The sequence below is a fragment of the Crinia signifera genome, chromosome 2, assembly GCF_055691185.1.
Source record: "Crinia signifera chromosome 2, ASM5569118v1, whole genome shotgun sequence".
Classification (NCBI taxonomy): domain Eukaryota; kingdom Metazoa; phylum Chordata; class Amphibia; order Anura; family Myobatrachidae; genus Crinia; species Crinia signifera.
In genome coordinates this window covers 3,144,807-3,162,288 of record NC_139218.1, presented here as the reverse complement: position 1 = coordinate 3,162,288, position 17,482 = coordinate 3,144,807, and the positions used below count along the sequence as shown (strand labels likewise).

At 47.5% G+C, this 17,482-nt stretch overlaps 1 protein-coding gene across 2 annotated transcripts in view; it reads right to left on the bottom strand.

Moving 5' to 3' along the window:
- Nucleotides 1-17,482, bottom strand: part of MAB21L3 (mab-21 like 3) — a 76,719-nt gene that overhangs the window by 12,008 nt on the left and 47,229 nt on the right. For both annotated transcript variants that reach the window (XM_083170920.1, XM_083170919.1), the window contains exons 4-5: nt 8,558-8,849; nt 6,680-6,861 (exon numbers count right to left, since the gene is read on the bottom strand). In XM_083170920.1, coding sequence (XP_083027046.1) covers nt 6,680-6,861; nt 8,558-8,849 — 474 coding nt within the window. The remainder of the gene's footprint in view (nt 1-6,679; nt 6,862-8,557; nt 8,850-17,482) is intronic.

The window sequence follows — 17,482 nt, the reverse complement described above, 5'->3', positions numbered from 1 at the left end:
AGTTACAGAGGTGAGGCATAGTCAGAGAAAAAGGCTCCAGAGATGGTAGAGGGATGGAGTTACAGAGGTAAGGCATAGTCAGAGAGAAAGGCTCCAGAGATGGTAGAGGGATGGAGTTACAGAGGTAAGGAGCAGTCAGAGAGAAAGGCTCCAGAGATAGTAGAGGGATGGAGTTACAGAGGTAAGGACAAGTCCAAGAGAAAGAATCTAGAGATGGTAGAGGGATAAAGTTACAGAGGTGAGGCATAGTCAGAGAGAAAGACTCCAGAGATGGTAGATGGATGGAGTTAGAGATAAGGAGAGGTCCAAGAGAAAGGATCTAGAAATGGTAGAGGGATGGAGTTACAGAGGTAAGGAGCAGTCCAAGAGAAGGGCTCCAGAGATGGTAGATGGATGGAGTTACAAAGGTAAGGAGCAGTGCAAGAGAAAGGCTCCAGAGATGGTAGAGGGATGGAGTTACAGAGATAAGGAGCAGTTCAAGAGAAAGGCTCCAGAGATGGTAGAGGGATGGAGTTACAGAGGTGAGGCATAGTCACAGAGAAAGGCTCCAGAGACAGTAGAGGGATGGAGTTACAGAGGTAAGGAGAAGTCCAAGAGAAAGGATCTAGAGATGTAGAGGGATGGAGTTAGAGATAAGGAGAAGTCCAAGAGAAAGGATCTAGAGATGGTAGAGGGATGGAGTTAGAGATAATGAACAGTCAGAGAGAAAGGCTCCAGAGATGGTAGATGGATGGAGTTACAGAGGTAAGGAGAAGTCCAAGAGAAAGGCTCTAGAGATGGTAGATGGGTGGAGTGACAGAGGTAAGGAGCAGTCCAAGAGAAAGGCTCCAGAGATGGTAGAGGGATGGAGTTACAGAGGTAAGGACAAGTCCAAGAGAAAGGATCTAGAGATGGTAGAGGGATGGAGTTACAGAGGTAAAGACAAGTCCAAGAGAAAGGATCTAGAGATGGTAGAGGGATGGATTTACAGAGGTGAGGCATAGTCAGAGAGAAAGGCTCCAGAGATGGTAGATGGATGGAGTTACAGAGGTAAGGAGAAGTCCAAGAGAAAGGCTCCAGAGATAGTAGAGGGATTGAGTGACAGAGGTAAGGAGAAGTCCAAGAGAAAGGCTCCAGAGATAGTAGAGGGATGGAGTGACAGAGGTAAGGAGAAGTCCAAGAGAAAGGCTCTAGAGATGGTAGAGAGATGGAGTAACAGTGGTGAGGCATAGTCACAGAGAAAGGCTCCAGAGATGGTAGAGAGATGGAGTTACAGAGGTAAGGAGCAGACCAAGAGAAAGGCTCCAGAGATGGTAGAGGGATGTAGTTACAGAGGTAATGAACAGTCAGAGAGAAAGGCTCAAGAGATGGTAGATGGATGGAGTGACAGAAGTAAGGAGCAGTCCAAGAGAAATGTTTCAGAGATGGTAGAGGATGGAATTACAGAGGTTAGGCATAGTCAGAGAAAAAGGCTCCAGAGATGGTAGAGGGATGGAGTTACAGAGGTAAGGAGCAGTCCAAGAGAAAGGCTCCAGATATGGTAGAGGGATGGAGTTACAGAGATAAGGAGAAGTCCAAGAGAAAGGTTCCAGAGATGGTAGAGGGATGTAGTTACAGAGGTAAGGAGCAGTCCAAGAGAAAGGCTCCAGAGATGGTAGAGGGATTGAGTTACAGAGGTGAGGCATAGTCACAGAGAAAGGCTCCAGAGACAGTAGAGGGATGCAGTTACAGAGGCAAGGAGAAGTCCAAGAGAAAGGCTCCAGAGATGGTAGAGTTAGAGATAAAGAGAAGTCCAAGAGAAAGGATCTAGAGATGGTAGAGGGATGGAGTTACAGAGGTAATGAACAGTCAGAGAGAAAGGCTCCAGAGATGGTAGATGGATGAAGTTACAGAGGTAAGGAACAGTCCAAGAGAAGGGCTCCAGAGATGGTAGATGGATGGAGTTACAGAGGTAAGGAGCAGTCCAAGAGAAAGGCTCCAGAGATGGTAGAGGGATGGAGTTACAGAGATAAGGAGAAGTCCAAGAGAAAGGTTCCAGAGATGGTAGAGGGATGTAGTTACAGAGGTAAGGAGCAGTCCAAGAGAAAGGCTCCAGAGATGGTAGAGGGATGGAGTTACAGAGGTAAGGAGCAGTCCAAGAGAAAGGCTCCAGAGATGGTAGATGGGTGGAGTGACAGAGGTAAGGAGCAGTCCAAGAGAAAGGCTCCAGAGATGGTAGAGGGATGGAGTTACAGAGGTAAGGAGCAGTCCAAGAAAAAGGCTCCAGAAATGGTAGAGGGATGGAGTTACAGAGGTAAGGAGCAGTCAGAGAGAAAGGCTCCAGAGATAGTAGAGGGATGGAGTTACAGAGGTAAGGAGAAGTCCAAGAGAAAGGCTCCAGAGATAGTAGAGGGATGGAGTTACAGAGGTAAGGAGAAGTCCAAGAGAAAGGCTCCAGAGATAGTAGAGGGATGGAGTTACAAAGGTGAGGCATAGTCAGAGAGAAAGGCTCCAGAGATGGTAGATGGATGGAGTTAGAGATAAGGAGATGTCCAAGAGAAAGGATCTAGAGATGGTAGAGGGATGGAGTTAGAGATAATGAACAGTCAGAGAGAAAGGCTCCAGAGATGGTAGATGGATGGAGTTACAGAGGTAAGGAGCAGTCCAAGAGAAAGGCTCTAGAGATGGTAGATGGATGGAGTTACAGAGGTAAGGAGCAGTCCAAGAGAAAGGCTCTAGAGATGGTAGATGGATGGAGTTACAGAGGTAAGGAGCAGTCCAAGAGAAGGGCTCCAGAGATGGTAGATGGAGGGAGTTACAGAGGTAAGGAGCAGTCCAAGAGAAAGGCTCCAGAGATGGTAGATGGATGGAGTTACAGAGATAAGGAGCAGTCCAAGAGAAAGGCTCCAGAGATGGTAGAGGGATGGAGTTACAGAGGTAAGGAGCAGTCCAAGAGAAAGGCTCCAGAGATGGTAGATGGATGGAGTTAGAGATAAAGAGAAGTCCAAGAGAAAGGATCTAGAGATGGTAGAGGGATGGAGTTACAGAGGTAATGAACAGTCAGAGAGAAAGGCTCCAGAGATGGTAGATGGATGAAGTTACAGAGGTAAGGAACAGTCCAAGAGAAGGGCTCCAGAGATGGTAGATGGATGAAGTTACAGAGGTAAGGAGCAGTCCAAGAGAAAGGCTCCAGAGATGGTAGAGGGATGGAGTTACAGAGATAAGGAGAAGTCCAAGAGAAAGGTTCCAGAGATGGTAGAGGGATGTAGTTACAAAGGTAAGGAGCAGTCCAAGAGAAAGGCTCCAGAGATGGTAGAGGGATGGAGTGACAGAGGTAAGGAGCAGTCCAAGAGAAAGGCTCCAGAGATGGTAGAGGGATGGAGTTACAGAGGTAAGGAGCAGTCCAAGAAAAAGGCTCCAGAAATGGTAGAGGGATGGAGTTACAGAGGTAAGGAGCAGTCAGAGAGAAAGGCTCCAGAGATAGTAGAGGGATGGAGTTACAGAGGTAAGGACAAGTCCGAGAGAAAGGATCTAGAGATGGTAGATGGATGGAGTTACAGAGGTAAGGAGAAGTCCAAGAGAAAGGCTCCAGAGATAGTAGAGGGATGGAGTGACAGAGGTAAGGAGAAGTCCAAGAGAAAGGCTCCAGATATAGTAGAGGGATGGAGTTACAGAGGTGAGGCATAGTCAGAGAGAAAGGCTCCAGAGATGGTAGATGGATGGAGTTAGAGATAAGGAGAAGTCCAAGAGAAAGGATCTAGAGATGGTAGAGGGATGGAGTTAGAGATAATGAACAGTCAGAGAGAAAGGCTCCAGAGATGGTAGATGGATGGAGTTACAGAGGTAAGGAGCAGTCCAAGAGAAAGGCTCTAGAGATGGTAGATGGATGGAGTTACAGAGGTAAGGAGCAGTCCAAGAGAAGGGCTCCAGAGATGGTAGATGGATGGAGTTACAGAGGTAAGGAGCAGTCCAAGAGAAAGGCTCCAGAGATTGTAGATGGGTGGAGTGACAGAGGTAAGGAGCAGTCCAAGAGAAAGGCTCCAGAGATGGTAGAGGGATGGAGTTACAGAGGTAAGGAGCAGTCCAAGAAAAAGGCTCCAGAGATGGTAGAGGGATGGAGTTACAGAGGTAAGGAGCAGTCAAAGAGAAAGGCTCCAGAGATAGTAAAGGGATGGAGTTACAGAGGTAAGGACAAGTCCAAGAGAAAGGATCTAGAGATGGTAGAAGAATGGAGTTACAGAGGTAAGGAGAAGTCCAAGAGAAAGGCTCCAGAGATAGTAGAGGGATGGAGTGACAGAGGTAAGGAGAAGTCCAAGAGAAAGGCTCCGGAGATAGTAGAGGGATGGAGTTACAGAGGTAAGGAGAAGTCCAAGAGAAAGGCTCTAGAGATGGTAGAGGGATGTAGTTACAGAGGTAATGAACAGTCAGAGAGAAAGGCTCCAGAGATGGTCGATGGATGGAGTGACAGAGGTAAGGAGCAGTCCAAGAGAAAGGCTCCAGAGATGGTAGAGGATGGAGTTACAGAGGTGAGGCATAGTCAGAGAAAAAGGCTCCAGAGATGGTAGAGGGATGGAGTTACAGAGGTAAGGAGCAGTCCAAGAGAAAGGCTCCAGAGATGGTAGAGGGATGGAGTTACAGAGATAAGGAGAAGTCCAAGAGAAAGTTTCCTGAGATGGTAGAGGGATGTAGTTACAGAGGTAATGAATAGTCAGAGAGAAAGGCTCCAGAGATGGTAGATGGATGGAGTTACAGAGGTAAGGAGCAGTCCAAGAGAAAGGCTCCAGAGATGGTAGATGGATGCAGTGACAGAGGTAAGGAACAGTCAAAGAGAAAGGCTCCAGAGATGGTAGAGGGATGGAGTGACAGAGGTAAGGAGCAGTCCAAGAAAAAGGCTCCAGAGATGGTAGAGGGATGGAGTTACAGAGGTAAGGAGCAGTCAGAGAGAAAGGCTCCAGAGATAGTAGAGGGATGGAGTTACAGAGGTAAGGACAAGTCCAAGAGAAAGGATCTAGAGATGGTAGATGGATGGAGTTACAGAGGTAAGGAGAAGTCCAAGAGAAAGGCTCCAGAGATAGTAGAGGGATGGAGTGACAGAGGTAAGGAGAAGTCCAAGAGAAAGGCTCCAGAGATAGTAGAGGGATGGAGTTACAGAGGTAAGGAGAAGTCCAAGAGAAAGGCTCTAGAGATGGTAGAGAGATGGAGTAACAGAGGTGAGGCATAGTCACAGAGAAAGGTTTCAGAGATGGTAGAGAGATGGAGTTACAAAGGTAAGGAGCAGACCAAGAGAAAGGCTCCAGAGATGGTAGAGGGATGGAGTTACAGAGATAAGGAGAAGTCCAAGAGAAAGGTTCCAGAGATGGTAGAGGGATGTAGTTACAGAGGTAATAAACAGTCAGAGAGAAAGGCTCCAGAGATGGTAGATGGATGGAGTGACAGAGGTAAGGAGCAGTCCAAGAGAAAGGCTCCAGAGATGGTAGAGGATGGAGTTACAGAGGTGAGGCATAGTCAGAGAAAAAGGCTCCAGAGATGGTAGAGGGATGGAGTTAAAGAGGTAAGGAGCAGTCCAAGAGAAAGGCTCCAGAGATGGTAGATGGATGGAGTTACAGAGGTAAGGAGCAGTCCAAGAGAAAGGCTCCAGAGATGGTAGATGGATGGAGTGACAGAGGTAAGGAGCAGTCCAAGAGAAAGGCTCCAGAGATGGTAGAGGATGGAGTTACAGAGGTGAGGCATAGTCAGAGAAAAAGGCTCCAGAGATGGTAGATGGATGGAGTTACAGAGGTAATGAACAGTCAGAAAGAAAGGCTCCAGAGATGGTAGAGGATGGAGTTACAGAGGTGAGGCATAGTCAGAGAAAAAGGCTCCAGAGATGGTAGATGGATGGAGTTACAGAGGTAAGGAGCAGTCCAAGAGAAAGGCTCCAGAGATGGTAGATGGATGGAGTGACAGAGGTAAGGAGCAGTCCAAGAGAAAGGCTCCAGAGATGGTAGAGGGATGGAGTTACAGAGGTACGGAGCAGTCCAAGAGAAAGGCTCCATAGATGGTAGAGAGATGGAGTTACAGAGGTGAGGCATAGTCAGAGAGTGGCTCCAGAGCTGGTAGAGGGATGGAGAAACAGAAGTGAGGCATATTCAGAGAGAAAGGCTCCAGAGATGGTAGAGAGTTGGAGTTACAGAGGTAAGGCATAGTCACAGAGAAAGGCTCCAGAGATGGTCGAGGGATGGAGTAACAGAGGTGAGGCATAGTCACAGAGAAAGGCTCCAGAGATGGTAGAGGGATGGAGTTACAGAGGTGAGATATAGTCAGAGAAAAAGGCTCCAGAGATGGTAGAGAGATGGAGTTACAGAGGTGAGGCATAGTCAGAGAAAGGCTCCAGAGATGGTAGAGGGATGGAGTAACAGAGGTAAGGAGCAGTCCAAGAGAAAGGCTCCAGAGATGGTAGAGGGATGGAGTTACAGAGGTAAGGCATAGTCACAGAGAAAGGCTCCAGAGATGGTAGAGGGATGGAGTTACAGAGGTGAGGCATAGTCAGAGAGAGGCTCCAGAGATGGTAGAGGGATGGAGTTACAGAGGTGAAGCATAGTCAGAGAAAGGCTCCAGAGATGGTAGAGGGATGGAGTAACAGAGGTAAGGATCTAACTCTTACAGAGCTCAGTGCCTCTTACATCATCTCTGTATTTAACAATAAAACTTTCCCTGATGAACGCCATATTAAATATTATACCTTAACACACCGTGCTCTGTCCTTGGAGGGCCACCTCTTAAAGAACCGGGGCCACCGAGCTTTTCTAGGCCAACATGCAGGAATCTCCACCATCGGTACCATCTCCACTTCCACCATATGCACAGAAGTCTCCACATTTACCCTGATGGCCGAACCAACTGAGTCCATCACACTCACTTTGTCTGCGGAAGAAAGAATGGATTAAACATCTCAACTTTCCAATTGTCTGCTGGTGCTCACCCAAAATTTAGGGTCCTATTGACAAGGGGACATGGCCTATAATTTGTTTCATTCCCGTGAGGGCACTCCCCATTTTTTGCCACTGTGGGGGCATGGCCAGCAGCTGTAATGTAGTACATGCACCATACATAGCGCATGCACCAACATACATATCACATGCACCATACAACATACATACATACACTCACATACTAAATGCACCATACACAGCGCATACACCAACATACATTCCACATGCACCATACACCACGCATACACCTACAGACATACCACATGCACCATACATGATGCATACATCCACATATATATATATAGATACAGAAGTACCAACACACTCGCCATTCCTAGGAATGGGGTGCAAACAGCACCCACATCCCAGGGTGGGGTGCGGTGGCCTGTGACCACACACTAGTAAATACAAACACAGGGGGCCCAGCACTCACTACAACAAACTAACTCACCTTAACATTCAAATAATCAATAAATAAATAATGGGGTTTTAGTTCATGAATTGATCAATGCATTTAAGCTTGCAGCCCATCGCCAAGGGACCCCATTTCACTGCAAGTCCTACACTAACTGGTTTTCTTGGGAACCTGGCACCTGCTTACACATCATAGCTAAAATGAACATGTGTTTTTTCTCTGGGTTAATGCTCAACTGCCAAGTAACATGGCTTTTATAAGGTGAGACAATCCCAAACACAGCACCTGAATTAGTATTAAAGGGGCAGCTGTCACAGGTTTCAGGTAAATGAGCTTATCAAGGGTGCATGAGAAAGCTATGATCACAGTAACAGAGGTTAATTAAAAATCAACCCAAATATATAGATACAGAAGTACCAACACACTCGCCATTCCTAGGAAGTTAGTTTGTTGTAGTGAGTGCTGGGCCCCCTGTGTTTGTATATATATATATATATATATATATATATATATATACACATGCACCATACAACATACATACACTCACATACATAATACATGCACAATACACTACGCATACACCTACATACATACCACATGCACCATACACAGTGTATACACTAACATACATACATACCACATGCTCCATACAACATACATACACTCACATACATACGAAATGCACCATACACAGCGCATACACCTTCATACATACCACATGCACCATACACAGGGTATACACTAACATACATACATACCACATGCTCCATACAACATACATACACTCACATACATACCACATGCTCCATACAACATACATACACTCACATACATACCACATGCTCCATACATACACTCACATACATACTAAATGCACCATACACAGTGCATACACCTACAGACATACCACATGCTCCATACAAGATGCATACATCCACATATATACTACATGCACCATACACAATGCATACATCCACATACATACTACATGCACCGTACAAGAGAGAAGACTCCACACGGTCTACTCTTCTGATAAGCTGTCCCTGTATGTTTATGTGTCTTTACACACACAGGTAAATGCAGCGTGGGGGGGTTTCCAGTTGCCTGGAAACCTCCCTTCCCCACAGTCTGGCCAGTGGCTGCACTTCTCTCTTCAGCAGTCAGAGAGAGAGAGAACATAGCGGAAACATTGGAGAGGAGAGCGACCACTTACCAGACAGGTTACAAGAGCGGATAGCTCGGGTAAGAAGCCCGTGGAAGACGCTCAGCAGACGTGCCGGTACAAGGTCGCCCTGGATGTTGACATCGCCCTCATGCCAGTAGGGGGAGCATTTCTGGAACTGCTCAACCTCCAACCACTGGTGCTGTTTCTCTGGCTCTATAACAGGAGTCAGGAGCCGAACCCCACTCGGAGTGTAATATCGCCAATGTCGTGACCTCTTCTGCCGAAACCCAGTCAGGCCGCACAGAGGAACGGTGACCAGAAGCTGAGAAGGAGCCAGAACCTGAGGAAGATATATACACTCATTAGACATCACCGCCATGTCGCTCTCGTTAGCCACCGCCATGTCGCTCTCGTCAGCCACCGCCATGTCGCTCTCGTCAGCCACCGACATGTCGCTCTCGTCAGCCACCGCCATGGCGCTCTCGTCAGCCACCGCCATGGCGCTCTCGTCAGCCACCGCCATGTCGCTCTCGTCAGCCACCGCCATGGCGCTCTCGTCAGCCACGGCAGTGTTACTCAGCCAGCGCCATGTCACTCTTTACAGCCAGCGCCATGTCACTCTCTTCAGCCAGCGCCATGTCACTCTCTTCAGCCAGCACCACGTCGTTCTCTTCAGCCAGCGCCATGTCACTCTGATTAGCCACCATGTTTGCTCTTAAGACATCACAATCATTATTACTGTGAGTAAATGAGAGGTCATTGACAATGAATAGAGTTTTGCCTCATTTCCCTCATCACAACCCATTGAATATTTATTTTTTATCCCCATGTTCCCGGTAGCATGTTGCTACTGTAATTGATACAATTATGTTAGCCCTAGATGAATATTAAAAGGAAAGATCCATACCTACAGTAAATCACAGAAAGGCGGAATGGTGTAAGGTACCGTTGTCCCTTCTATTTACTCCCTACTGTCCAAACGTAGCTACAGTATGCCAGACAGTTGGGCGTCGGTCCCAGCAGGAACACTTGATGGAGGTGGTGGGGCCCAGGACTTGGGATTGTCAAGAACCCACAAATAGGAACCTTTTGTAACTCCCACGAGGATGCTGGTCCCATGGTGGTATACTGTATGAGGGATAAAGACATTCTCTGGTACTAGGTGAAGAGGCCGAGCTCTGACAGGGGCTTGGCGTCCTCATGCTAATGAGGCCATGATGCTGGTGCGGTGGGTGCGCAGCATCACCGGATGTCAGCTGCCCGCCCATTTCCTTCCCAGCGTGCACGCATACGTAAGTGACTTGAAAATCACTTTTATATACATGCACCTTCCGCATCTTTCAATGGTCGGCGAAAGATGTGGGAGGTTCCCCTGCCCTGGGAATGGACGAGTCGTCCCTGCGATTGGGTGGCGGCAGCCAACCATTCGTAAGGCAGGGTCTGGTTGATTTGCAAGGGTGCGAATTCGCAGCCTTGCGAATCAACCAAAATAACCACCTAAGTGTAACTAGCAGCCCAGTTATACGTGCATAGGCTTCGAGGCCGTTCCTGCGACGCATTAAGTGACCCGGGTAAATCTCCCGGGCAGTATTGCCAGGCGGCATTGTACCACCCGGCGGTAACGGCGTACTAATACAGAATAGGTATCATTGTGATAAGGGACAATGGTCCAGTCAATAAGCTCCGAACTGCCATGTTACAGGCTGGGTTTGAAAAATGGCAATTGAGAGCTGGTTGGTTTGCATTTTAGCTCTCTTCACTTTATCACTATGGGCCAGATGCACTAAGCTTCAAAAGTGATAAAATGGAGAGTGATAAACAGGCAGCCAATCAGCTCCTAACTTCCATGTCACAGACAGGAGCTGATTGGCTGGCTGTTTATCACTTTCCATTTTATCACTTTTGAAGCTTGATACATCTGGCCCAATACAGGGCTACAATTTCGGAATTGAAACTTGTGGCTAGTGCAGCGAGCAGCTTGTCCAAACTCAGCCCGCGACGGTACATGTACGCACCGATGGTGTTCATAGAACATGAAGAATACAAGATGTGGCCACGACTAGCGGTGTACTCTGTACATATATATCTGTGACAGTAGGTGTACTCTGGGCCGCGTGCTGTACAATTAGTTATGTGATAGAAGTTGTATCCTGTAATGGTGTAACAAGAAATTGTGTAATCAAACAGTAAGTTGATTATCAGCATACATTAGCATCTAGGTCGTCATTGTGCTGTATTATAGTCACTTCATAATGATAACGGCAACCGAATCCTATGTACTCCTTCAGTGAAATGTTGGCTCATCTTCTCTGTGTTTGGAGTCTAAAATTCTTTAGAGATGCCGGCAGTAGGTGAGTGGGGGAGTAGATGCTGGCAGTAGGTGAGTGGGGGAGTAGATGCCGGCAGTAGGTGAGTGGGGGAGTAGATACTGGCGGTAGGTGAGTGGGGGAGTAGATGCTGGCAGTAGGTGAGTGGGGGAGTAGATGCTGGCAGTAGGTGAGTGGGGGAGTAGATACTGGCGGTAGGTGAGTGGGGGAGTAGATGATGGCAGTAGGTGAGTGAGGGAGTAGATGATGGCAGTTGGTGAGTGAGGGAGTAGATGCTGGCAGTAGGTGAGCAAGGGAGTAGATGATGGCAGTTGGTGAGTGAGGGAGTAGATGATGGCAGTAGGGGAGTAGATGATGGCAGTTGGTGAGTGAGGGAGTAGATGATGATGGCAGTAGGGGAGTAGATGATGGCAGTTGGTGAGTGAGGGAGTAGATGATGGCAATAGGTGAGTGGGGAGTAGATGATGGCAGTAGGTGAGTGGGGGAGTAGATGATAGTAGTTGGTGAGTGAGGGAGTAGATGATGGTAGTTGGTGAGTGGGGGAGTAGATGATGGCAGTAGGTGAGTGGGGGAGTAGATGATAGTAGTTGGTGAGTGAGGGAGTAGATGATGGTAGTTGGTGAGTGGGGGAGTAGATGATGATGGCATTAGGGGAGTGGGGGAGTAGATGATGATAGTGGGTGAGTGGGGAAGTAATGTAGATGATGGCTGTAGGTGAGTGGGGGAGTAGATGATGGCGGTGGGTGAGTGGGGAAGTAGAGGCAGTCGGTGACCAGGGTAGTAGATGATGGCAGTTGGTGAGTGAGGGAGTAGATGATGATGGCAGTAGGGGAGTGGGGGAGTAGATGATGATAGTGGGTGAGTGGGGGTGTAATGTAGATGATGGCTGTAGGTGAGTGGGGGAGTAGATGATGGCGGTGGGTGAGTGGGGAAGTAGAGGCAGTCGGTGACCAGGGTAGTAGATGATGGCAGTTGGTGAGTGAGGGAGTAGATGATGATGGCAGTAGGGGAGTGGGGGAGTAGATGATGATAGTGGGTGAGTGGGGGTGTAATGTAGATGATGGCTGTAGGTGAGTGGGGGAGTAGATGATGGCGGTGGGTGAGTGGGGAAGTAGAGGCAGTCGGTGACCAGGGTAGTAGATGATGGCAGTCGGTGAGCGGGAAACTAGATGACGGTGGTAGGTAAGTGGGGAAGTCGATAATTGCAGTCAGTGTCCGGGGAAGTAGATGATGGTGATACGTGAATGAAGGAGTAAATGATGACGGTAGGTGGGTGGGGGAAGTAGATGATGGCAATAGGTGAGTAGACAAATGGGCATTATGTGACCTGTTAATATGACCTTTTTGCTTAGGACCCTGAGTATAGCCGATATATACATCCATAGGTGCGGTACTCCTGTCAGCGCAAAACAAAAGTACAGTCGCTTGTAACCTAAACATTCCATTGTAATGAAAACACCGTCATCAGGACACATTTCTGTGCAGCCATATTATGTTATGGTGCTTTATGGTTCTATCCATACAATTACGGTATCTTGATATACTATCATTCCTTTTATACGTATAAATGTGAATTTTGATTTGATAAGAAATTGCAGTTATTTTAAAAAGAATGCACAATAATTATCCCAAAACTGCCTAGTCGTATTGTCCGCAACCCCTTGCCATCCTATGGGTGGGCACTGTCGGCATGTGTCAGTTAGACTTGGGGAGGGTATCACGTCATAGACTGCGAGGTTGGGTTGCCGTCTGAGGAAGGATATAGCCCAGGCGAGTGGTCCTCTCAGTGCATCGGTCGCTAGTGATTAATTCCATGACAATTTTCATCGCAATTTGTCTTAAGAAACAAATGTGAGAATATACAGTATTTGCAAATGTCCAGCAGAGAGATGCTCATGGCTGGTGCACAGACATTATTATTCTTATTTATCTTCCCTCACAGCAGCCACTTAGTCTAATTCCTCCACTTGGTATTATATTTAAAGCAGCTTTTCACGTGCCAGCTCCGAAGAGGTCACTTCAGTGCCCTTAATGGCGGTCCAAGATGCAGCGGACCCGTTGCTCTGTGGACGACCTGCTGGGGGTGACAGTCTGTTCTCAGCTGATAGCAGCTCTTTCCTCACTTAAAATAATGCCATGGTTACCGTATCACGCCAGAGTGTTTGAGTCTTTTTCTCTTGTTCAAAAATTCTGCTGCTACATGAAAGAGAGAGACCAGCGTGAGGAATGGACGCTACTCGCAATCCAGTCTGATACAGTGTTCCAGATAGGAAATAACCTACTGCGCTGACCACTTGGGGATCTCTGGTGTACAAAAGTCCTGATTTCAATAATAATAAAAATAGTAAAAAAAAAAATTCAAAAACATCTAAATATACTGAAGCCTTTGAGCGCCAAGTGAATTTGTCAAAATACATTAGGTGTGAAACTTGACTAGCAAACCTTTTTGGTCATCATAATGACCTGTAGTGTTTACCTTATAGAGGAAATATCTTTTTTTTTTTTTACACATTTATTTATTTTATTTGAATTTATATAACAAATGTGAGCGACGCTGGGATTTTTTAGTGGATATTTAGCGCATTTCTCACAGAGATGTTGGCGCTCAAAGGGTTAGCCCATTTGGTGCTTTCACACCGCACCTCGCCGCACCCGCGGGTCTTCTAAGCTTTGGTGCTTGTGCACCGCACCTCCACCCCAGGTCGACACGTCCAAAACCGTGCAATAAACCGGGTCGGAGGTGCAGTGTGAAAGGGGTATGAGAACATATCCAATTAATATGCAGACTATACACATGTGCACACACGCCTGGAAAAGAGAGCACTTTCCTCAGACATCGGCTGGTCCAGGAACGCAGCGTCTTAGAGCTTTGCCCCATTTCTTTGTGTTCTGATAACTTCTCAGCGCCTTTAGTAAGTCTATAGCGCGCGGCTGGGCCTCAGATTCCTGGCTGACTAATCTGGCGGCGGTAAGATGCCTGCTGACCCATTTTGTAAAAGCAGAGTTCTGCTCTGAGATTATTCTCCTCTGGTGTGTGTGAGGTTAACGCTTTGTACGTTGGTTACTGCAGCCCAAAAAGCTTGTAATATTGGGCATGCCTAAAATACGGTAGACAAACGCATGGCTTAATGGAATGATTTCTTACACTTACACCTTGGCGCTGTTGGATATATGTCATGCAGTGTGTAATACCCATCTGTACCATTGACGTTTCTGTTTGAACCATTATTGTGTTCTCTGTTGGGTATCGAAGAAGCGCGTTATCTAGATGCGATAATATGTCTTCCTAACTCACCCACCGCCTGATTGTAAGATTCCCATTGTTCTTATTCAGTAGAGACCCGTCAATCTGAGGGACAAAGCGGGTTATTCTGGTTGATGCGAATTCTCATCCTCTCAACCTAACTCCGCCTTGCGAGTGGTGGTGATACGCCGGCCCACCAAGGCACTGGCTGCGAATGGATGTTTTACATAAACATCCATTCGTGGCCTGCAGGGGAACACCCACATCATTCGATGGTCGGCTCTGAGGCACCCTTACGTATGCGTGCGCGTTCAGAAGGAAATGGGCGGGCTGCTGACATCCAATGATGACCCACGTCACGGCCTCATCAGCATGAGAACGCCCGCTGTCCTGGGTGCGTGCACCCAGCGATTCCAATAATCACAGTGGTTGCACGCACCCTGCGTATGTACATAAGCAAAAATGCACATGCGCAGTAACACAGTATCAGTCCCCATGCGAACGAACAGCCAATTGGAACCAACCTGAATAAGGTCCAAAGTGTAGATTCTCAAATGACAAGCCCTAACAATTGTGGGATACATACGGATGACCGGCGGTCAGAATACCAATGCCGACATTCAAATGAAGGGAATCCTTCAGTGTAGTACACTTACCATCTCCCTGTACCATAACCCTTCCTCCCCACAGCCTAACCCTAACCTACCCCATATACAGTGACCGTTCCTATGAACAAGACACTACCTTAATGGTAGAAAAAGTGCAAAAAGTTAACATTTTATACTAATTAACATTTTGTAGACTGGCTGGAAATACTATGACGGTTGGTCACGTTGTGTGGACAAGTTGTAGAAGAGTAGGGTTTTGGATCCTGGTCTTGTTAGGGATGTTCCTTCCTGCTGGTGGCTGATACCACGTGATATAATGATGTATAATGAAGTCACTCATCGGAACTTGATCAGTGCTTAGTTCCAGGATAAGTGGTCACTATTAGTGTCTTATTTCTATTTTTGTGGACTCGTTCTCTGCAGACAGAGCTTAATAATGACTTGTGTTTGCAGTGTAGACTTCCCAGGCTTCGACAAGACCGTACGATGACATAGACATGCACGGCATATGATAAGTGGAAGGGCTATGTTCTAGCAGATGGACCACGGGGTCGATCTAGACACCATGTTATGGCCAACCATGCTAACTAACGGAAGGTAGATGCCTGCGATAGAGCTACAGGAGTGTGGTCGACAGTCACAATTTCGACACCGGCTTTTCACTGTTTTTGGTGGCTGTGTCAACGTGGACACCATATAAGTGCACAGTGTCCCCTCGCATCGGTTGAAGCGCTCGAGCACAGTGCCAAGCGTATTATGAGCTAACTCTATGCCCACTTGGATGGTAAAGTATGAACCAAGTTGGTCTAAAGCAAAAAAAGGGAAAATCTCATATCAATATGTTGACTGTTGACCACGTTCCCGTCGATCTAACATTTGCATCTAACTTTCCTTACCATCGATCTAGATGCGATCAACTATTATTAGTCGTCTAACTAGATGCTCTGCCAGGGATTCAGTGTGTGATGCTCTGCCAGGGATTCAGTGTGAGAACGGTCATATAGTATTGTATTACTGAAGTGTGCCATGCTGTGTATCTGTACAATACATCACAATATATCTAACACTGTGCCCGAGTACTCTGGAACCCCCATATTATTTGTATTACCTGGCAAATGAGAAGAAGTACTAAACACAAGGGTGGAGTAAAAGGAGACAATTGGGTTTTACTCTAATGTGAATGGGGAAAAGTGCTGCAGGAGGAAGTCCACAGCGATGGTCACAGGGGATCCACATACACTGATACAGGAGGAAGTCCACAGCAATGGTCACAGGGGATCCACATACACTGATACAGGAGGAAGTCCACAGCAATGGTCACAGGGGATTCTCATACACTGATACAGGAGGAAGATCACAGCGATAATCTCAGGGGATCCTCATACACTGATACAGGAGGAAGTCCACACTGATACAGGAGGAAGTCCATAGCGATGGTCACAGGGGATCCTCGTACACTGATACAGGAGGAAGATTACAGCGATAATCACAGGGGATCCTCATACACTGATACAGGAGGAAGTCCACACTGATACAGGAGGAAGTCCATAGCGATGGTCACAGGGGATCTTCATACACTGATACAGGAGGAATTCCACACAGATACAGGAGGAAGTCCATAGCGATGGTCACAGGGGATCCTCATACACTGATACAGGAGGAAGCCCACAGTGATGGTCACAGGGGATTCTCATACACTGATACAGGAGGAAGTCCATAGCGATGGTCACCGGGGATCCTCCTACACTGATACAGGAGGAAGACCACAGTGATGGTCACAGGGGATCCTCATACACTGATACAGGAGGAAGTCCACACTGATACAGGAGGAAGTCCATAGCGATGGTCACCGGGGATCCTCCTACACTGATACAGGAGGAAGTCCACAGCGATGGTCACAGGGGATCCTCATACACTGATACAGGAGGAAGATCACAGCGATAATCACAGGGGATCCTCATACACTGATACAGGAGGAAGTCCACACTGATACAGGAGGAAGTCCATAGCGATGGTCACAGGGGATCCTCGTACACTGATACAGGAGGAAGATTACAGCAATAATCACAGGGGATCCTCATACACTGATACAGGAGGAAGTCCACACTGATACAGGAGGAAGTCCATAGCGATGGTCACAGGGGATCTTCATACACTGATACAGGAGGAAGTCCATAGCGATGGTCACAGGGGATCTTCATACACTGATACAGGAGGAAGTCCACACAGATACAGGAGGAAGTCCATAGCGATGGTCACAGGGGATCCTCGTACACTGATACAGGAGGAAGTCCACAGCGATGGTCACAGGGGATCCTCATACACTGATACAGGAGGAAGACCACAGCGATGGTCACGGGGGATCCCCGTACACTGATACAGGAGGAAGCCCACAGCGATGGTCACAGGGGATCCTCGTACATTGATACAGGAGGAAGTCCACAGCGATGGTCACAGGGGATCCTCATACACTGCTACAGGAGGAAGACCACAGCGATGGTCACAGGGGATCCCCGTACACTGATACAGGAGGAAGCCCACAGCGATGGTCACAGGGGATCCTCATACACTGATACAGGAGGAAGACCACAGCGATGGTCACAAGGGATCCTCATACACTGATACAGGAGGAAGAACACAGCGATGGTCACAGGGGATCCTCGTACACTGCTGCAGGAGGAAGACCACAGTGATGGTCACAGGGGATCCTCATACACTGCTGGAGGAGGAAGACCACAGTGATGGTCACAGGGGATCCCCGTACACCAGGCATGTCCAAACTATGGCCCTCCAG